This window comes from Trametes versicolor (genome assembly GCF_000271585.1).
Source record: "Trametes versicolor FP-101664 SS1 unplaced genomic scaffold TRAVEscaffold_16, whole genome shotgun sequence".
Taxonomy (NCBI): Eukaryota; Fungi; Basidiomycota; class Agaricomycetes; order Polyporales; family Polyporaceae; genus Trametes; species Trametes versicolor.
In genome coordinates, this window is record NW_007360336.1 from 148971 (window position 1) to 169156 (window position 20186).

Sequence of the window (20186 nt, forward strand, 5' to 3'; positions counted from 1 at the left end):
AGGTGCGTTGCTCTGAGTAGTCCCTTGGAAGAAATGTCGCCTCACCGGATCGAATTTGATCATACAGGTCCTGCAGGTATTAAGCGACCCCACCAAAGCTGAGGAGCAAGCATTCGCAGGGCCTGAGCGTACTCTTCCACGCGGAGGATGTCTAGGTATTCGCATATCTTGCGCGCAGTCGCACACAACAACACCCTTTCATCGAGCGCGAATAGTATACAATGTATTACAGCCGGTAGCAAAACTGTGATAAAGTACGTACGTGAGAGTGAGATCAACTACAAGAGGACTGTCCCAGCGCGCGCAGGCGCAGATCTACATTTCCTACACCCCACGCTCAGAAGCCGCCCTGCCACCCGTTCCCCTGGATCATCGCCGCGCGCGACGGGTGCACGCCCGCCGGCGCAGGCGGCTGCGCGAACCCGGACGGGCCCGGCTGCTGGTACGAGGGTGTCTGGAAGCCTGCGCCCGGCGGCGGCGCGCCGTACTGCGCACCGCCGTACTGCGACATGCCGCCGTACGCTGGCGGGGGCATCGAACCCGGGGGGGCAACGCTCGGATGTGTCGACGCGCCGCCGTACGGATTGGGTGTCCGGCCCACCTGGCGGGCTGACATGTGTCCAGGGGTGGAGTGTCCAGGCGCGGGCGTCCTGGCAGCGGGTGTGCGGCCGCCGTATGGTGTCTTGCCTCCTGGTGCACCCCCGAGACCACCACCGAGCGACATAGATTTTTGTCTGGTTTACAGTCAGCACAAACGTCGGCATCCAGGGTGTGAAGGGTACATACCGGACTTTGAAAGCGTCGCACAACTCTGGCACACCTGCCGCTGGCGTGTCGAAGAGATAGTAGGCGTGTGGTGACACGCGGACAGGCTAGATATTCGTCAGCTTGATGTCGCGAAAAAGCAATATCAAAACGCATACCCAAGTCTGTACAGTGGAGTTCTTGTTCGCAAGATAGCAGAGGTTGAAGTGCCCTGGCTTCTTCCGGTTGAGGGTGAATCCATAAGCACTCTTCGAAGGGTTGGCCGCGACGAAATTCCGCAAGAAGAGGTCTGCACGAAAGTCATGTCAGCAGTGCGGAAAATCGTGTTCGACGTCAGCGCTTACGAAGGTCGTCCTCTGTCCCAGGCTTGAACTTCTCATGCACCATCAGCTCTTCCACCTTCCGTGCCATGGCTTGAACGTGGTTGACGATGAGCTCATCCAGATCGGAGAATTGATGCGCGTCAACGACGAATTTCGAGCCGGCCCCCTGTCCGGAGGGATCCGCATTCAACTCGACGACGTCTAGAGTTAGGCGGTGTGTTCAGCAACGTCGCATTAGATACAAACGTAACCACATACCGATGTGCTGGTACAGCTTGTCATCCACCTTCCAGGTGACCGCGAGGTGGTTGCCGCCCTTTGATGAAGAGCGAATGACGACATCGCCGCGCTGCTGCTTCTCCAGATACTGCTCCGCCTGCTGCGAGTTGAAGTTGTGGAAGTTCGGATGCTTGATGACCCGTCGTGTCCTGCCAACCGCGGCTTGCGCCTTGCGCGCCTGCATCTCCTTGTCGCGGTCATGCTGGGTGTGGTCCCAGGCGTCGTCATGCTTGACGCGGCGGAACTGGCTGTCGCCAGCGCTGACGTCGCTGTCGCGAGACGAAAGCTCGACGGTGAACTGGTCTTGGCTGAGATCCAGCTTGACGTCGATGATAACGCCGGAGAGCGTTTGTCCCTGCTTCACAATTGCCGCGCATTGAACCCCCTCATCCGTGAGATAGCGCCTGGCGATCATGCCCTCGATACCAGAGTCAAGGCGCACAATGACGAAGTTCTCCTTGACACGGACGACCTGCACCGAGACGAGGATACCGACATGGAGCGTCCGCTTCGACTCGCCAGTGAGCATCGTGAGAACCTCCCAATCACTGGGCTGGATGAACGGCGGGCGTCGCTCGCCGAATGGATCGAGCAGCTCGGCGCGAATGACGTTCAGTGTGTGCCGCTTCTTGTCGTTGTTCGCTTCGAACATGTTGACGGCGAAGTCATCCAGATTGAGGTCGTCGAGCTTCTTGACATTGTCATCGTCCTGCATGATGACGGCGACTACGTGCGAAGGGTGCTCGTCGTGGATATCTTCTTCGTCAAGCTCAAGGGCGTCCGTGGCCATCTTGCGGGCCAGCTCGTAGTCCTCTGGATGAATGCGGGTACTGTCAAGCGGGTCGGGGACGTCAATCTCTTCGCCGTGGCGGTTCTTTGAGGGTTTCGGCTCCGAGTCTTGGACGATGCGAAGGAAACCAGCGGCGTTCAAGAAGATCTTCGTGGTCAGGAGGCCATTCTTGATAAACTGATCTCGGTTCACGAGGTTGCCACCCTAAACACAATACGTTAGGACGTTAGGACTGAAACAGCATGTGTGTATGGAATAAGCATACCATGGAGGCGATCTTTTTGACCAGAACCTGTGCCTTCCGAGGACCCAGACCGCAAATGAACCGTAGAAGGTGCTGGTAGTACGAATCGGTCACAGCGCGGTTGATATCAACGCCAGCCTTGTTGACCGCGTCGACAAGAACACGCTCCAGGGCGGAGAGCAGTTTCTCCTTAGGGACCTGAAAGGAGAGGGATGAGTAAAGGTGGTTGGTTAAGAGGGCACGCTGTTATGCCTACTAGCTGCTGATACTCGTCCTCAAAGGTGATCGCCGTAATGTCAGAGCCCAAGGCAGCATACTCGTTGAGCGGGCTCTGCACATATCGTGCCAAACCGATACAGTACTTTCCGAGGGGAGTCAAAGCGCTGAACTCCTCGGCTGCGCGCGGACTGTTCTGATAGATCCGCGCAACCTCGTCATGCACGTAGATTACCGGCGTAGTGGGCACCTCGTCGGAGCTGGTCTTCGTGCTATCAATAAGCTCCTTGATCCGCCGTGCAAGCTTCGTGGTGGCGATGCTGAAGCCTCCGATCGCGATGACATCAGGCCGGCGACGCTTCAGCATGTCCATGAACTCGTCTTGGTTCTCGGTGTTGACCAGGTTGTCGAGTTTTGTGTGCTCGCGCAACCGGCCTGCCTCGTCGATGAAAACGATTGCAATGGAGTCCTTGTGCGGGTCGCCCTTGCCCCACGACATGGCCATGACGGAAGGCGTATCTCCCCGCTTCATCGCTGGCGAGGCATACGGTGCAACGTCGATGCGCTATAAAGTGTTTTTAGAAAAAGAACCCGTGCGCATGGCAATCGTGCTCACCTCTCGGAGACTCTGCGCGCATTGTTTCGCAAGGTAGTCTTCGGTTTCTTCTCGGATCCACTCACGCGTCCATTTGACACCAGCGGGAAGAAGATGGTGCTCGAGCGTTTCTTGGATAACGCGCGAACGCTCCTCGTTCCATGCTCGTGCGGTATCGCTGAAACTGTCGGAAGCGAAAGCGTCATTGAGTTTGCGCTCAAAATTGGCCTTTGCGTCTGGGCGCAGGGTAATCGAAACCGTGACAAGATGCTCCGACTCGGCGGCAAGGATGTTGAGGAACTGGGGTGATTGCAGCATGTCTGCGGCGCTCTTGTTGAGCAAGTACTTGAAGTTCTGGGGGAGAATCAGTAAGTGGACCAAAGTCTTAGGACAGACATACTCACGAAATACGGGTGATGCTGGTCGATTTTCGAGATACCTCGTTCGGTGGGGGTCACCGATACCAAGGCATTCGCTTTGAAAGTATTCCGCATTTCATGCCGAAGGAGAGGGTCCTTCCCAAGCTCTGTGGCGATGATCATCCTAGCTCTGGTAAGGAGCTCCTCGGCCGGCTGCGCGCGGGTTTCATCGGGATCCACGTGTTGCTCCGCGAACGCCAAAGGATTCAACTCCTGCTCCTCCACGAAGTGGGTGTTGTGATCAGAGATGAAGTTAAGGACGACTTCGTGGGGCTTGATGCCGAAACCCTACCATAGAAGCTTTAGCTTCCATCTGGAGAACATGTACACCGACACGTACCTCGGCAATCTTCGAGACTATACTCTTCTTCGCCAACTCGTAGGCAGAGACGCGGCTAGGCATCTTGTGCTTGCGAGTTTCACCCTGGTCTTCGTCGTCGTGGAAATGGACGTCGAATTTGCTCTTCTGCCCGTCGCGGTACTTCATACCGAGCCACTCGATGGCGTCCGCGGCCATCTCAGCCGTATCAACCCGCTTGCGCACCTCTTGGTCGAAGTAGTCGTCAGAGGCGCCGAAACGAGCGTAAAGGGCGTCCAACGCGGCGCGGCGCTCTAGCAATGAGCGATACTTCTGGCCGACGGCGTACAAGCGCCATAGCTCCTCGAGTGAGAGAAGCTCTACGGGTGCACGGGGATTCTGTGGGTCGAAGTAGGAGATGTAGTCCCGCTTGTGGGTCCAAACGTAAGGAACCTCAAACTCAGAAACGAAGAGGTACCGCAGAGCGCAAGTGATGGCCTGTACCAACGCTTCCAACAGGTGGTGGAACTGGCCGTCTCCTCGGAAGAAGTCGCGTTCTTTTCGGTTTGAAATACGGGTGATCACCCAGGATGCTGCGTCGTGCAGGTCGTTCTCAGTGAGTGGCTTGTGTATTGATAGAGTGGATGATGAGGAGAGAGAGGAGGTGGCCAACTGCAGTCGTTCCGGTATGTCTTGAGCTCGGATGAGGTCGTCGTCCTCCGTCAATAACCTCGCGCGGATTTCCGAGGGTTCGAAGACCTATGATAATCTCAGCAACTCTCCGCCAACACAGATGCGGACTACGTACATCTTGGTATTTCATTTCAGGCTTCGCCTGTTCTGCCTCGTACGCGTTCTCCTCATCATCGACCAGAGCCCAGTCATAGTCATGACCGTCACCGAACACTTCGTGGATTTCCTCCCAAGCACTGCAGAGTTCATTGGTGATTAGTGTGAGTGCGAGAACAGGAGATGCTCACTTCTGGTCAATCCCAGCCAGTTCGGGACGGGAGCCGAACGCCCTCCGTCTAGCCTTCTCTAGCCGTCTCCTCTCCCTCCGACGCTCCTCGCGCTCACTCTCATCCATGGCCCCACCTGCTTCCTCCTCGTCCTCGTATTCGATGAAGTTGTCCATGTCGTCCATGTCAACATCATCGTCGTCCCGGCCAGCAGCCGCTCTCTCGTCGTCCCAAATATTGTGAATGTCATTGACGCGAGGGAAGTCGTCATTGTCGAGGTCTTCATCGGAAGACTCGACCACAGCTCGCGCTCTGGACGAGGATGGAACTGGGGGTGATTGGGCGTCGCGTCCCGGACGTATGCGGGTGAGCCGACGAGGTTGGGAGGCACCAGTGTTCTCCTCCAATAGCTCCAGGTCATCCTCGTCAAGGGCATCCTCCTCCTCATTGTCTGTAAATATGAGATGTAGTGAGTTGAAGAGTAAGCCACACTCATAAGGGCGAATACATACGGGATCGGTGGTGACGCTTCTTATGCCTCTTCCGACTCTTATGTCTTTCTTCCTCCTCTTCTTCTTCCTCGTCCTCGTCGACAATGAACCCTTCCCTAATCCTCCGCTCTTCCTCCTCGTCTTCTTCCGGTTCCTCTGAGCTATCATCAGACGCGCCAGCAGGAGCTACAGCATCGCCTTCCTCCTCTTCCTGTCCGCTGCCCTGCATAGGGTCATCTTCGTCGTCGCGAGGCGCGTGTTCATGGTTACGGACGGGGGAGGACATGACGGAAGCAAGGAGAGTGGTCCAGAGACCAGTGAGGGCCAAGGTCGAACTGGTGTCTTGCCTTTCCTGCACAATTGGCGCTGAGAAATCTGAGATCGAATCGGCTGACCAAATTGATTGTTTTGCTAGGTGAGACGTCAGTCAACCAGGCTACAATAATGCTAATACAGGCTACAAGCGTATACGTCGGAGATTTAACCTCCTATTGATAGCGATAATAGGGAGGACCAACGGAGCTCTTACTTCGTACAGACGGTATTGCTCACGTCCGTCTTCTTCTCTCACCATCCCGTGAACCCGAACATGACCTTTTCATTATCCTTACAAACTTGAGGTGTCCTGGGGAAGACTCCACGCTCTGGTGGCGTGCCAAGGGCTTCCATTCTAGACAACTCACCAACGCAGCCGGTAACATCGAATGAGACGCTAGCCTACGCTACCGAACTCCCAATGAGTACTGTATGCGGGATTGGACATCGAGTGTCGAACTCTTGAGATTCTGAGAGCGTGTATTCCTCGAGCCCCGACTGGGGCTTGTAACACTTCCTTTGCCTCGAGGTGCGCTATACCGTCCACTTACTTCACCTCACAACCTGAATGAAGTGCTACGGAAGACGATAATGGTGAGTCTTCCATGAGCTTTTCATATGTCTCTTTTAGCATTACTAATGCTTTACGAACGAACAGGAGACTACACATATGGAGTCGCTCAAGTGGCTGCAGAGCTGCACTCCATAATGTATGTCCACCCCGGCATAGCTTTCATGTCTACATTAAATGGGCTGACGCGGTTGCATGTACCCCTACGCGTGTTCTGCTGTTTGTCGTCATTGTTGGCACTAATTAGTCTCCCCTAGGCAGACGTACCGATGAGCGAGCTCAACGGACGGCACTAATAGGGCTGCAAACCTACCGCTCCCTGACCGCCCCACCGTTACAGTGCGGCACTCGGGATCGGGGGTCCCAGAGAACAAATATTAACTCTACTTCGGAACGGAACCGCGGACACGCTGACGTGTGAACGTGCACTGTGCGCTGCACATACAATCTGTTACTACAGGACACGCTCACAGCATCGCTCTGCTTCTTCGGCATCCCCCACTATTTATGATGGGCGGCATGTAACAGGGCCACAGGCTTCCGCGAGCGCGCAGCGGCGCAGCCCAACTGCAACAGTGTCCTCATCATCGGATCTTCAGATGATTGCGAATCTGTCGCATCGCAAAGCTCACCATCAGCTAGTCCACAACTCCTCACACCATCACGTACAGGACGGCGTGCTTGGGAAACAAGTTTGGACACCACTTGCAGGCAGGCGTCTGGGACGGCTAGGCCCATAGCTATAGGTGCCCACTGCCCAGCCGTCCTGAACATTTTCAAAACGAACAAATGGCGCGTATTGGTATCTTTGAGTGACATCGTGCGTTTACATGCGTCACATCCATCTGTGCTCGCAACACACACTGCCAATTGGGCGGACGGATTTTACCGGCCGAAGCCTAGTGTGGGTTGCGCGGGATGATTGTAGCTTGAGAAGGACGCTAGAAGATGCTCTGTCATCTTGAAACCACGCATCTTCGTTGATGGTCTGCGTATATTCCTGTCACAAATTCAATCCCTTGGCAAATCTCATTGACTTCGTGTTGTTGCCTGCACAGCAACTTGACAGATAGGACGGCCCAGCCTGCGGCGCCCATGAAGATAGGCGCAACCAGCACATCCCAGATTTATATGCAGGACTCCCGGGCGGTCAGCACCAATTCGTTAATCGACGCCGCCTCGGGCAAAGCGACCATTGCATCCGTCGGCGAGATAGGGCTATAACAGCTCCTCGAGTCAAGATTCAGCCATCCTCATTCTCGCCATGGACAAACTCGCAGTTGAGCTGCTGACCCTCATATCTTTCTACGCATGCACCGACGGCGGCCCGACCGGTTGCTCCCTCTCTCTCGTCTCGCGGCGCATCCGCGAGGTCTCCCGCCCCGCCCGCTTCTTTTCTGTATCCCTCATGACCTCGCCAACACAAATCGAACAGTTCCTCGAGTGTCTCCAAAATGAGCGCGCACGCGCCACCGACATGCTCCCCCGCGTCCGGCACCTCTGTCTCTCGCTCTTCGGCAACGGGACCGCAACCACCACTTCTACCCTACCAGCCTCTCCATCTCCGTCAATGCCTGCGCCCGTGGGGCCACCGAGGTCACGCGTGGAATTTCTTGCGGCCCAGCGGCGGCGTGCGCAACAATGGCACACGGGGCAGGACACGCTCGACGAGCAGTACGGACGCATCATCCCAGCGCTGATCCGCGCGGTCGCCCCCGACGTGCATACATTCGCGTTCCTGCAGGCGCAGTGGCGGAGCACAAGCGTCATCCGCTGCGTGTTCCCGAATCTGCGCGAGCTCACGCTCGTCGGCGGCGACCCGAGCTTCCAACCGTTCGCGTTCGTGTCGAGCGACAAACCGCTGTATCCTGCGCTCAAACGCCTCCACCACATCCTTGCGTGGGTCGGGAAGGACGTCGACTTCATGCAGTGGGGCTTGCATGCCCCGAACGTGACACACCTGCGCGTGTCCCGGCTGGACTACCACCCACGCATCACGGTCGAGACGCTTGACCAGGCTATCGGTGCGTGTCCCTTTTGCCACCTTCGCTTTCATGTACTGAATAATACTCATGTGTAGGCGAGAACGAGCCGGAGTGCTTCCCGCACCTGCAGAGCGTGGTCATCCAGCCGTGTCCAGCGCCCCCGCCCGTGGCACGGATGGGTCCCACTCACCTCGCGTTCCGCGACTACCTGGTCTATCTGGAACGCCTCGCGGAGCGGGCACGCGTCCCCGTGAGGGTGCTCCCGCCGCTCGAGATGCCGAAACTCATGCCTGGGGTGGACCCGCAGCAGAAGTGCATCCACCGCGTGAAGGATGAGTGGCTCGACCGTGTGGAGGGTGACGGGGATGGTTGCTGGCGGGAGGGCATGCACGGGCGACAGGCTCCCATCGCGTGATTACTGTTCGATAGGGACGTGGATGCTGTACCGGTTTACGATTGAAAGGGTGCGATACACATATTCATATCACTTCTAGAGCTGACGGGTTCAGCGACCCCCTCTTTTCCCGCATTATCGAATGCTCTTTGAAGGGCGGGCGTATGTACGCCCCAGATGTTGGTTCTACTCACTGCCTCACAGGATGTTTCGGAATAGCATAGGCCTGTCCGCATACGACATCTGGCTGCATGGTGGCAGTACATGCCAGTGCTCGTATGCCTGTACTTCAATCGGCCTCGCGCTTCTGGCCACTACAAGGACTTCCTTGGGTAGCCGCCAAATCTGATATGATCATACCTCGCCTGAACCTTGCAGCACATTCATAAACTGGCCTATCGGATCTTCTATAGCTAAGCCTCCTTGCTCATACCGCTACCATGGCCTCGCAGCCGCAACGCCTGCTTGCTCAATATTCCCTCCCACTAACGTCGGAAACAGCCCTCCCGGCCGTGGTACTGCCGACCCCGAGCGACCTACGCGCCGTGCGCCGTATCCTTGCCCAGTGTGGCCTACCCGCGGAGCTCGTTTTCTCCATCCTCCACGAGGCTGCCTATTACGCCGCCGTGCGTAGTACGCTCCGTGACTGGGACCCCGCGCCGTACGACGAGGATAACGACGGCGACAACAACGACTATGACGACGACATGGGAGATATAATCTATGGGATCGACGATGACATCGACGATACTACCAACAACGCCAGGTCAGAGCACAGCTCAGACACGCACCCAAACAACCATGCGCCGGACAACGTGGGCGCGCCCTTGCTCATCGACGCCGGATTGGGCTGCGTAAAGCCAGATGGCGGCAGCTGTGCGGCGCGCCTCTGCATGCTCACCCCGCCGCTCCCTCACGGTGCCCCGGGCGAAACGTGGCGCGCCAAGGCGGTCGTCTGGGACGTCGAGGGCCACGACCAGGGCTGGGGCGGCGAACGGCCAGGTATGTGCCCCAGATGCCCTGACGCTCGCAGTCTAGCTGACCTTGGTGGCTTCACACTATAAGGCACCTTCGACGCCGCATACTCGTGGTACGAGGCGACTATCATCCGGCCCACGTCCTCCGCAGATGCCCTGAGCGACCATCCCAGGCGCACGCTCGCGTCCTGCTGGGACACACTCAATCGGCCGCACTGCTCCCCCGAGACAGCGCGCCCTCTCCTCACTTCGCTCGGCTACACGTTCGTAGAGGCGGGCGCCGACTCGGGCCCAGCATGGTTCGTGCAGCGCAACCGCGTCGCGCGCGGGAAGTTCGCCCGCTACCACGTTGAGTGGAGCACAGACGGCGCGGTGCTGCCCCCGGGGTCTGGCCCGGGCGCGGGCTTCTTGGAAGCGCTCCGCCCGGGGGATGTCGTCGCGCTTTGGATGCGCGCGATGTACCCTGGCTGGGCGAACACTCTCCGGGCGGCGTCGGTGAAGGTTCTGTACGATGTGTACTGAGGCGAAATCTGTGAGACTGATGTATGCTGAACACGTTATCTGAGGCGACTCACCCTTCCACTCGTAAATTTGTACACGTACCCGATCACATGCATGTAGACTTTCGAAGCCGGCAGTGTGGCGCTGTACCCGTTTTTGGAGCTTGAACGATATCCTGCCCAGGCCTGCTCAGCGTCGTGCAGGTGTAACAGTGTAACATAGCATGCGTGCAAGTCAAAACAATACACAGGAAACGCAGCGGTATACTCTATCTGAACTATAAGCGTTCGAGCACTCAAACCTGGAGTTCGAATCCCGGGGCGCAGGAGTCGTCCCGCGCAGCCCGAGCTCCTTTTCGCTGCGATTGCGCACGTACGAATAGCCAGCGGTGGCACACGTCTCTCTACAGCCGCGACAAATCGCGCCCCCAAATTCCGCTGCACGCAAGCGTCAGCAAACCCGCTCGCTCGCTCGTGGTCCCCACGAACACTAAGACACGCACCGAACGATCCAGTCGATCATGAGCAGCGCGCGCGTGCGCATGCTGACCTGCTCGCTCCAGTACACGCTGCGCCACGCGTACATCGCCGCGAGCCCGCCCATGAAGCTGAATTTGCCGAGGTCGAACACGGCCGCGTTCCCGATGTACGCGAGCGAGCCGAGGTGCAGGTACCGGAACGGGCCCGCGACCGCCTCGTCGCCCTCCTCGGGCCGCAGCCCGTTCGCCTCGAGCACCTTGCGATGCTGCGCGACCTTGGAGAGCTTCGCGCCGAGGTATTTGCCCTGCTGTGAGGCGACTTGCGCGGTCTACGGGCGACGGATGAGCGGGTGGGCGAGGCGTGAAGGCGAGCGTGAGGGTACGTACGGCGGGCAGGGCGGTGATCTTGTTGCCGATTTCTTGCAGGAGCACCGCGAGCTCGTTCAGAGTGAGGCTGTTGTCCGAGTCCGAGTCGTAGAGGTCGAATAGCTCCCGAACTTTCTGCAGCTGCTCTTCAGCCATGGGGATGCGTTTCTTGATGCGCGACACTGGGTTGCAATGTCAGTCAACGAGGACTTGGTTGTCAAAGACAGATGAACGTACCCATGATCGTCCATTCGTCGTAGTCAATCTTGCCGTCCTTGTTCTTGTCCGCCTCGTCAACAAGCTCAAGCAGGTATGGCACTACAGACGTTTCGATCTGTGTTGTGTGAACAAATATTAGTTTCGCGAAACATGTTTAGACGTTGAAACTAACCGTGCTCGCATCGCCAATAGCATACACCTCGCCAAGAGGCGCGCCCTTGACCCTCAGGTGCGCGTCGACCTCGATAGCCTTCTTGTGCATCTGGTTCGGGAGCAGGTCCGCTACACGCCGGGTGAACGGGTTCATGGCAATACCCGTGCTCCACAGTACGAAGTTTGTCGGGATCTCATGCGTCTCCGTCTTGCCGTCTGGCCCGCGCCGCGAGTACGTCACCTTGTCGATGTCGACCGCTTGCACACGGGCGGATGTGATGAGGTCGATGCTGTCGTGCATGAACTTGTCCTCCGCATAGCGCGAGATGGCTTCCGAGTACTGCGCGCGGAAATGAGTGATCATCCAAACGCCCAACCGGCGTGCGTACAGTGTTGAGAATATGTTCCCGGCTCTGAATGAGGTGTATCGATACTTCCTGTCGGCAGATCTTCGGGAACTGCAAGCAAAATTAGTGCGCTGCTACGTTCCATTCAAGTCATACTGACGTAGTTGATGAGGTCCTCTTGGCACAAGTCGTATATTTCCGCAGCCGTTTCAACTCCAGTGGGGCCGCCACCGCACACGACGAAGCTGAGAAGCTTGCGACGCTCCTCAGGCGTGGTAGTCGGTAGTGAAGCCGCCTCAAAGTTGTCTGCAAGTTCTCGGTCAATGGGGACATGTCGCGTTTCTACTGCACGAGATCGTACCAATAATCCGCTTCCTGATGCCTTGCGCGTCGCCGATGGTCTTCAACTGGAAACAGTGCTCCAATCCAGGTACGCCGTGTGTGCTCGAGGTGGAGCCGACTGCGATGATGAGTTTGTCGTATCTGCCAGACTTAGCCTGAATGTCTATATTTAGACGGCGAGCAGACCTACGGGATGTACATGCGCTCGCCCTTGCCGTCTGGGCGGATGGTTTCGACCTCGAGCAGGCGTTCTGACATTACCAAGTCAATCGCGCGTGCATTGACGAGATGACCGCGGAGGCGTGCCGCAATCTTGCGGAGGGGTTCAACGAGGGAGCGTACGGACACAGTTCCAACCGCAGCCGCTAGGGTTTGTTTTGCTGTCAGTACGCTCGTGTGATCGCAAGGTGACATCACTCACAAGGTAGAAGAGGAGTGAACGTGGTGTATGTTTCGGGAGACACGATAGTTACATGGTAGTCGCCGGGGGAGAGCTTGTCCAGGATACCAACAGCCTGGAGGTACAGGTGAGGACATGAGGCTCAGCAAGGGAAACATCAAGACGTGGACGTACACCCCAACCACCTCCGACGATGACAAGATGCGGTTTGTGTACCAGGTCGCGGTTCTCGTCATCCTCATAGTCGCTTAGAAGCCGCGATAGAACGGGCAGATTCTTGGGACCACCACGCTCAGGGTGCAGGGCGCGCGGCGATATGGGAACACCGTCGATGTGCTACAGCAACGTGAGGGCTATGACGCGTTTCGATGAGAGAATACGTCACATACGCGTTCATGGTAGGTGAATGCATCGTGCATGAATATGGCGCCAGTGAGAAGACCAACGCCGAGGACGGAGGAGCCGAGGACATAGAGGGTGTAACGACCGATGGTGCGCCAGCGTCGGATGAGTTTGGGCGGTGCAGGAGTAGTTGCCTCTGTAGCGAGCGTCCGGGTTGAAGCTCTATGTTGTGCGAAAGACACGAGAGGAGAGCGCGTCGGGAAGGCCGCGACCCTGGACAAGGGCCGCGCATGGAGAGGGCGCATGGCGAACGGTGTCCGGAGCATGGTGGTCGCCGAGTGGGTAGTCGAGCGAGCAGATGCTCGTCGGGGCGGTGGTCGTCGCGCTCGTGTATGGGGGCGTGCGCGGGGATGGGTGAGGAGGGAGAGAGAGATGAGGCGAGCGCGGACAGCGAGGTAGCGGTGCGATCAAGCTGAGCGCGAGCGGCGCGTCGACGGCCGATGATGTCACCGCCGCTGCAATCCGACGCGCCCGGCGGCAACGCCCTCGGCCCCGCCTCCTCCTCTCTTCCGCTCTCTCATCTTCACGAACGCCAACGCGGCCGCTGCACGCACCCTCTCTTAGCTCATCGCGTGAGACCAGATTCTAGAGCAAGTACGATGTACAGCCTTTCTACGACTACGAGTGACGACCAAAAACAGTGAGACGCTGAGACAAACGACACCCACTCAGAACACCAACTTTGCTCATGGGATATCCCAAGTGTATAGCTGATAGCCATGCATCGCAGACGCGTTTGTGTGGCTCATACCTGATAGTACGTGTCCTGCAGTCGGACTCGTTGTGCTTGAGATGAGCCGTTGGAGCTACTCACCATCTAGGCGCAGATGCCTGAGGTCCGACAGGCATACCAGGACGGTCGGGATCAACTCCCCGCGATGGGGAAGACGTGGTCGACGCGCGCCACGCGTGTTGGATTCGAAAGGCCCGCGCGACGAACCTGAAGTACGTGGGCAGGCATGCGCCGAGCTGCTGTTCTGCGGCGCAGAGCACCCTGTCTTTGTACTCGACGAGCGCGACACAACACGCCGTGATCGCGGCACAATAACGCGTCGCGCGACCTGACCATATGGCCCCTCGGCAGAGCGACTCTCACTGTTGCCACTCACTCTCATGAGGAGTCGTTGGTCTCAGTGAGCGTCACTCTCACAGATCTGGTATACACTCGACGCGTACCCAAGGCATCCGATATTCAAAGTCACCGCCTCTCGCCTCCATTAATGCAAACGTCAGAACGCACGGACGCCCACGCCATATCGGCCCTGCAGAACGAAGTCCGCATCCCATGACACCCGCTGAACCACGTCTATCGGGAACGAGGCCGGTTGCCGTAAGATCTTCTGTCGACTCACCCGGTCGTCTAGCGAATCTGGGCCAGAAAGGCAAGTCCTGCCATGTACGTCGACCACTGACAGCGGAGTCATCCCGCTGTCGGCCAATGTAGACGGAAATGCATGCAATGCGAGCTAGTAGCCGACACACAACGCGGCGTCGCCTGTCGAGATACATAATATGAGGACGCGCAGGGGCATGGTCGAGGGGACTTCTCCGCCCCCCCTCCAGGTTCGCCCTCTATATGAAGTGGTGCTCATCGGATGGCATCCTCGTCTGCCCCACTCCCCGCAGTGCTCCCAGGAGGGTCGCCCCCACCAGATATATTGGTGAGCATCGCGTTTCTCTGCGTTGTGGGCGCATACCACGATACTGACGCGTGCTATTTTCCTTTTGGCAAGCACACAGCCACTACGAACACCTCCGCGAAACGCAAGCTCGCTGACGATACACCATCCGAGCGGATCGACAAAACGCGACGAACGAACTCTAATCGCGACCACCCAGCGCCCATGTATCTCTCGTCGTACGACCGTTTGCAACAAGCAGGCCCGAGCCAGACGTTCGCCCGGACGTCGCCCCTTTACGACTACAGCAAACCTGCTTGGCCCCAGAGTTCCGCAGGTCCATGTCCCCGACGGGGAAGCCCGGTGACCACCACTCGAGCTTCCACCCCGTCTTCTGAGGTCTGTCTAGTATTCAAATATGCATGGAGTTATATTTTTTTATGAGGGACAGAGCTCCGAGGACACGGAGGACGGGGAGGACGCGAAGAACGTGAAGGACGTAAAGTACGCGGGAGACTCGAAAGAGTCGGAAGACTCAGAAGACTCGGAGGACTCATCCCCGGAGCTCGCCAAAACATCCACACCCCAGCCGCCGACGCTATACCAGGCACACCAAACAAGCCCCGCGAAGGGAAAGGGCAAGCCCGTCACTACTCGGAGAGGCTATGTGCCCTATAGCTTTGAGAGCCGATATACGCCGGTGAGCAGTATGGATGACGTCCTGTCCCTTATCCGTATGTCCGCCTCCTCCCGCGCAGTGTCCCTTCTGCTGATCTCCCGTCTGCACCTCTCTGGCAAACCAGGTAGCGATGGCACACAAGAGGGCGCACGACTAGAGGATATACGCGTGCACTCCTTCGTCCCCGTGCCAAGCACGCCGATGAGCTTCGTCCGGCGCCACGCACCCCCGCAGCTTTCAAGCGACGATTGCGAGTGCACGATCTGCGTGCGCGCACTCGCAAAAAGGCTCGAAGAAGCTGCGCCCTTCACAGAGAAGCGTGAGCAGCTTTCGGCAGCCCCTCAGGGTCTGTTTCCCTGGATGACGGGGATTGAAGAGGGCAGGTCCGTACCCCGGCTGTATGGGCCTGGGGTACCGCCTCCGCTGGACGCGCCGTGGAGGAAGGACGCTTCCGCTGACGTCCCTGGCGGGGCAACACATGATACGCTAAAGTGTACGTCGATAACGAGCATTTCAGTGCCGTTCGGGTGCTGATCCGCACCACAGCGTTTCTCGACACTTGCATGGCTCGAGGCTTCAGGCCGCCCGGCTTGCCAGAGTGGATTCAGTGAACGAGCAGCCCAAATGTGGCTGCAGCTAGTGTCACAGCGCGCCTCCGTTGTGTATCTTGTACTATCTCTGCGTTATGCGATTTTTGCTTGACTTCTACACGTTCGTCCGCATCGTCAACGGTGCTTTCCCGGGAACAGCCCGCCCCACGCCCAATGGCAGTTCTCCTCGTCCGCCCGCGGGAACAGCACCCAGTGCTCGTTCATCGTCCGCCACGCCGGGTCGCACTCAACGTCCCACACCGCCCTCTTCGCGTACTCCACCGTGCCCACGAGGCCCTCCACCTCCGCCGCCGCCTGCTGCTCCTGCTCCGTCGTCTGCCACGCACGCGAGCCGTGCAGGACGACGCGCTCGAGCCGGTGCCCGCGCGCCGCGCGCTGTCGGAGCACGTCCACGAACGGCTCGTAGAAGCGGCCGTCGCACCCCTGGCTCTCCACGCCTATCGTAGTCAGCGCGGGGAGCGGCACGACATCTTCCCCCTCCCCGTCGCCCTCCCGCCGCGGCGCAAGCGCTCCGCGCAGCCCCTCCGCGCCCTCCGCCCAAGTGTGGTTCGGGGTCGCGACGACGAGCGCGTCCAGCGCCGTGATATGCGGCCCCGCCGTCTTCAGCACGGTCGCGAGGAGCCCGTCCCTGTAGTGCGTCCAGTACGCCGACACGCGCAGCGTGCGCACGTCCGCGAGCGCGGGTCCCAGCGCGCGCACGAGTGGCGCGAGCACCTGCTCACGCACCCCGCCCCCGTCCTTCGCGTAGAACTCGAGCCAGAGCCCACCGCCCTCCGGCCGGCGCGTGCGCACGTGGAAGAACGACGAGCCCGCGATGACCTCGAGCGCGGCGAGCGGGCCGAGCGCCTCGCCCAGCGTGGACGGGAGTGCGAGCGCGGCCTTGGAGAGGACCTTGAGGAGGTGCAGCTGGAGCGTGCCCGTGGCCGGGATGCGGAGCGCCTGCACGAGCGCGCACGCGGCGTCGACACTCTGCGTGTCTATGGAGCCCGCGCGCAGGCGGTCGAGGCGCACAGTAGGGAGCGGGAGCGCCTGCTTCGGGTGCCGCATGGTCGTGTTGCGCACGTATAGCGTCTCGAGCGCAGGGGTGTGCTCGAGCATCGCGAGGAGGCTGAGCGCGGGGAGCACGATGTGCTCGCTGCCGGCGATGCGCAGATGCGCGAGCGCGGGGAACGAGTCTGCGTAGAGCACCCCGGAGCGAAGCGTGAGCGCGAACGCGGTGAGCGCGGGCGCAGCGCCCCCAAAAAGCGTCGTGGAGGTGATTGCGGGTGGGTCGCTGTACCGGTACTCGCGGATCGGCGAGGTGATGGCGAGGTAGCGGAGGTGCGGGGCGACGGGGCGCAGCGAGTTTTTCGCGGTGTAGCCGGCCATGTCGGAGTGGCTCGTGTCGATGATGAGGGCGCGCACGCGGAGGGACAGGGTCGGCTTGCGGGGGTCCTCCCGCCACCATGGGAAGGAGAGCCCGATGATGTGGATGGTCAGCGGGACCTTCTTGCCGGCGCGCTGTAAAAACAGGCTTGAGATCTTCACGGGGACTCGGGGGACGTGGCTCCAGAGCGCGGGGGAGGCGATGGCGGTCGACCGCCAGAAGCGACAGACATGGGTGAGGGAGAGGAGGGTCTTGTGGTCTGGCGGGGGAATGATGAGATGGCTATCGTCGTCCAGCGTGTCTTTGACCTCTCGGGCGTGCCGGAAGACGTGCAGGAGGACCTCGGGTGGGAGCTTGCCAGGGAATGTCCGAGAGTTGTGCTCCTGCCGCAAGGATAGGACAACTTTGGAGAGGTCTTCTTCGAGGGTGCGCAGCTACACGCAATCATATGAAGGAGTAAGTATGCGTTTTATCCAAGTTGGTGTCGTTTCTGTGAGCCTTACTAGATCAGAACTGGAAAATAGGCAAGTTGATTAGTTGATTCGTTTGAAGTGAGCAGTAATCAAGGCGCCCTTACCTGAGTGTGTGCATCTCGATAGGCAGCGATGTTTTGAGCATACCGCACGCGGCCACACAGTTGGGCTCGCCCGAGACCATTTTTCTGACTATATGCGCACAGGAATAGGCAGACGCGGTGGTCGTGGTCGTAGACGTCGTGGTCAAAATCACTAGCCTGGGCATCGGTGAATTGCGGGGCGGCGCTGCGCCACAAGAGATAAGTTGGGGTCATGTCAAACCACTGGGAACGTCTAGAAACACTACAGGCTTCGAGCTTCAAGATATATATATATATCAATATAGCCAACGCACCAGCTGGGTCAATATTGGAGCTATAATTGAATGGCGCAGCCCTCTGGCGGATGCTATAACACCCACAAACCCAAGAATAATTGGCCTGTTGAATTGCTGACATAGTGGCTTTGTCTGCTCGTCAGAAAGTCAATGCATGATATATCGCAGGTTCGGCGAGTAGACGGAGACGATGATAGAATCTAAAGACCTCGCGCGCGACGCTGACGCCAACACGACACCGCCGGGATCCCCATGTTGCATGGTTCTCTTCCAGCCTGCGGCCATTGGACGACGATGAGGACTCCCAAGCATCAACGCCGTCGCAGCACGACGGAGCGCGCAATATCTGCCCATCACGTAACACCACGACAACCGCCACATCTTCAGAGCGCTGATCGCCCGGTCTATCTCCTTGACAGCCTGCGCAATGCAGATCAGGACCCTCCAGGCACATACCCCAGGTCCCCATTGCTCTCAGTTGAGCACAGCTCGCTGCTGCCTCACCCTCGCACACCACGAAGATGTTTTTCAGTGAGCCGATCCCTTGAAAAACTATGTGCTACCTAGCTACACACAATGACAGAAGGTTACTGGAGGAAGTGTCCGCCCTGCGCATAGCGCAGGGACAAAGCTAACTAACGATGCGTTGCCTGAATGCGTGCGTGCGTGCCGAGCTGCGTGTGAAGCGTCCCAAACCCGATGGTAAAGCAGTCCATGCCAATAAACCCATATCCCCAACCCCTCTCTCCTCGCGGCGAGCCCAATCCACCCGGCGCGCCGGGTACAGCGGAGAGCGCTCTAAGCTTAGAGGAGCATGCCGAGCGAGAGACCGGCGAGCGACAGGAGCATCGCGCCGGCGCCGGCGTGTACTGCGCCAGCACCGTTGCCGGTGCCGACTGCACTGGGCGAGGCGGTCGAGCCGGACGCGCTGGCGGAGGGGTTCAGCGCACCAGAGGCGGCGGCCGAGCCCGTTGAGCCCGTCGCGCTGGCCGCGCTGCCGCTAGCGGCAGCGGTACCGCTGGTGGTCGTGTTGGAAGCGGCACCGTTGGTGGTCGAGGCGGAGCCGTCGACGGCGTCGGAAAGGGCAGCCGCCGCGGCGAACGCCTCGTAGGTCTTGGCCGCCGTAGGGTTCACAGCGAAGACCATGCCCGCCTGACAATGCCTAAGAGACGACGGTCAGTCGCGATTGCCGAGCAGTGCAAGTACCAGATTACTCACTTGGCTTGACGGCAGTAGAACCAGAGGGGCGTGGAGGCGTTGTTGACGGTGATGCTCCACACGGGGAACGAGGTGGCATTCGTGGGGACGAACTGGTAGCCAGAGTCGACACCAGTGACGAGGCCGGTCGCGTCGGTGATGTTCGAGCAGGGCGAGGCGAACGTCGACTGCGTGACGGTGTGGTTCTTGGACAAGAACTGGAACTCAATCGTGTCGCCATTGGCCGCAGTGACGCTGCGGATGCGGGGGACAGCGTGAGCAAGGATCGACGCGGTGCAGATCAGCGGACGACTACGCACGAGGTGGGGTCGTAGGTCAGGCCGCCATTCTCACCGACCTTGACGGTGTGGGTGGTCTGGGCCAGCGCGAAACCAACGGGCAGGAGAGCGGCAACAACGGCGGAGAAACGCATCTTGAACTTGGTCGAAAGGGAGTGTGGGATGAACAGGCACGAGTTCAGGAATAGTTAGCGAAGGACGAAGTAACCGACTCGAGACTAAATGGCAGCATGTCAGTATACGTGCTGTGAGGTCGCCGCGACGAACAGCGAGGACGTACCCTGCTCGTGGTGTGCTGGCAGCAAAGAGAACTAGCTCGACAAGGGAGGAAGGGCGGATGGGGGGTGCTGATGGGCAGCTGCGCCTTTTTATCGGCCAGGACTCGTCTGTCGTCGTGGAAACATCTGTCACCTTCCCCCCGATCTGGCAAGGCCCTCTGATCAAAGACGCCCAGATCTGATCAGCCCAATCTTGCTGTTTTGTGCTCCCCGCGCCCATCCACCATCTCTCGACATCTCCACAGGCCGCAATCACCCCGTACGCCATGGACGCCATCATCTAAACTCCCCTCTATCGTGTGGCAGATACAGCCTCTGTACAGGCCCTCGTACAGCACACCCCGTCCTGCAGGCGTTGCAAGACGGACGCAAGGAGGAAGGCACGGGTGTGTTGATCCGCCTTCTAGAATTCGGCGTCGGGGTTCTAGCGTTGCGATAGCCGTCTCTGTCCCCTTC

General features: G+C 58.9%; 7 protein-coding genes across 7 annotated transcripts; 3 read left to right on the top strand and 4 right to left on the bottom strand.

The window, feature by feature from the left end:
* Nucleotides 1-206: 206 nt before the first annotated feature.
* Nucleotides 207-5623, bottom strand: TRAVEDRAFT_156890 (transcription elongation factor Spt6). The gene is made up of 13 exons (XM_008047103.1): nucleotides 5401-5623; nucleotides 4910-5339; nucleotides 4738-4858; nucleotides 3972-4688; nucleotides 3617-3919; nucleotides 3234-3566; nucleotides 2658-3182; nucleotides 2423-2599; nucleotides 1347-2361; nucleotides 1110-1289; nucleotides 924-1054; nucleotides 787-872; nucleotides 207-734 (listed from the first exon to the last, which is right to left on the bottom strand). Exons 1-13 carry the CDS (start codon nucleotides 5606-5608, stop codon nucleotides 338-340), a joined length of 4623 nt encoding a protein of 1540 aa, XP_008045294.1. The 5' UTR covers nucleotides 5609-5623; the 3' UTR covers nucleotides 207-337.
* A 1906-nt stretch (nucleotides 5624-7529) lies between these two features.
* Nucleotides 7530-8742, top strand: TRAVEDRAFT_75540 (uncharacterized protein; the record flags this gene model as incomplete). Its single annotated transcript, XM_008047104.1, has 2 exons — nucleotides 7530-8289; nucleotides 8346-8742. The coding sequence occupies 2 exons, from the start codon at nucleotides 7530-7532 to the stop codon at nucleotides 8663-8665; spliced, it is 1080 nt and encodes a 359-aa protein (XP_008045295.1). The 3' UTR covers nucleotides 8666-8742.
* A 342-nt stretch (nucleotides 8743-9084) lies between these two features.
* On the top strand, nucleotides 9085-10289 carry TRAVEDRAFT_75541 (uncharacterized protein; the record flags this gene model as incomplete). The annotated part of the gene is made up of 2 exons (XM_008047105.1): nucleotides 9085-9646; nucleotides 9710-10289. The coding sequence occupies 2 exons, from the start codon at nucleotides 9085-9087 to the stop codon at nucleotides 10141-10143; spliced, it is 996 nt and encodes a 331-aa protein (XP_008045296.1). The 3' UTR covers nucleotides 10144-10289.
* Nucleotides 10290-10525: 236 nt separating this feature from the next.
* Nucleotides 10526-13074, bottom strand: TRAVEDRAFT_136698 (nucleotide-binding domain-containing protein; the record flags this gene model as incomplete). The annotated part of the gene is made up of 12 exons (XM_008047106.1): nucleotides 10526-10559; nucleotides 10625-10929; nucleotides 10988-11148; nucleotides 11204-11300; nucleotides 11358-11678; nucleotides 11728-11796; nucleotides 11846-11991; nucleotides 12047-12168; nucleotides 12218-12392; nucleotides 12449-12542; nucleotides 12602-12763; nucleotides 12817-13074. The coding sequence occupies 12 exons, from the start codon at nucleotides 13072-13074 to the stop codon at nucleotides 10526-10528; spliced, it is 1944 nt and encodes a 647-aa protein (XP_008045297.1).
* Nucleotides 13075-14424: 1350 nt separating this feature from the next.
* TRAVEDRAFT_54171 (uncharacterized protein) lies at nucleotides 14425-15738 on the top strand (the record flags this gene model as incomplete). Its single annotated transcript, XM_008047107.1, has 5 exons — nucleotides 14425-14490; nucleotides 14563-14847; nucleotides 14900-15182; nucleotides 15252-15620; nucleotides 15674-15738. The coding sequence occupies 5 exons, from the start codon at nucleotides 14425-14427 to the stop codon at nucleotides 15736-15738; spliced, it is 1068 nt and encodes a 355-aa protein (XP_008045298.1).
* Nucleotides 15739-15852: 114 nt separating this feature from the next.
* TRAVEDRAFT_54172 (uncharacterized protein) lies at nucleotides 15853-17761 on the bottom strand (the record flags this gene model as incomplete). The annotated part of the gene is made up of 3 exons (XM_008047108.1): nucleotides 15853-17538; nucleotides 17608-17617; nucleotides 17682-17761. 3 exons carry the CDS (start codon nucleotides 17759-17761, stop codon nucleotides 15853-15855), a joined length of 1776 nt encoding a protein of 591 aa, XP_008045299.1.
* Nucleotides 17762-18760: 999 nt separating this feature from the next.
* TRAVEDRAFT_54173 (uncharacterized protein) lies at nucleotides 18761-19586 on the bottom strand (the record flags this gene model as incomplete). Its single annotated transcript, XM_008047109.1, has 3 exons — nucleotides 18761-19118; nucleotides 19175-19408; nucleotides 19474-19586. The coding sequence occupies 3 exons, from the start codon at nucleotides 19584-19586 to the stop codon at nucleotides 18761-18763; spliced, it is 705 nt and encodes a 234-aa protein (XP_008045300.1).
* Nucleotides 19587-20186: the final 600 nt, after the last annotated feature.

Excerpts from the sequence above, each read along its gene's own strand:
- TRAVEDRAFT_156890 (XM_008047103.1), bottom strand. The coding sequence starts at position 5,608 with ATGCAGGGCAGCGGACAGGAAGAGGAGGAAGGCGATGCTGTAGCTCCT. Across the intron at positions 4,689-4,737 it reads CTGAAATGAAATACCAAGAT|GTCTTCGAACCCTCGGAAAT; the intron begins GTACGTAGTCCG and ends AGATTATCATAG. Across the intron at positions 3,567-3,616 it reads ACCAGCATCACCCGTATTTC|AACTTCAAGTACTTGCTCAA; the intron begins GTGAGTATGTCT and ends ATTCTCCCCCAG.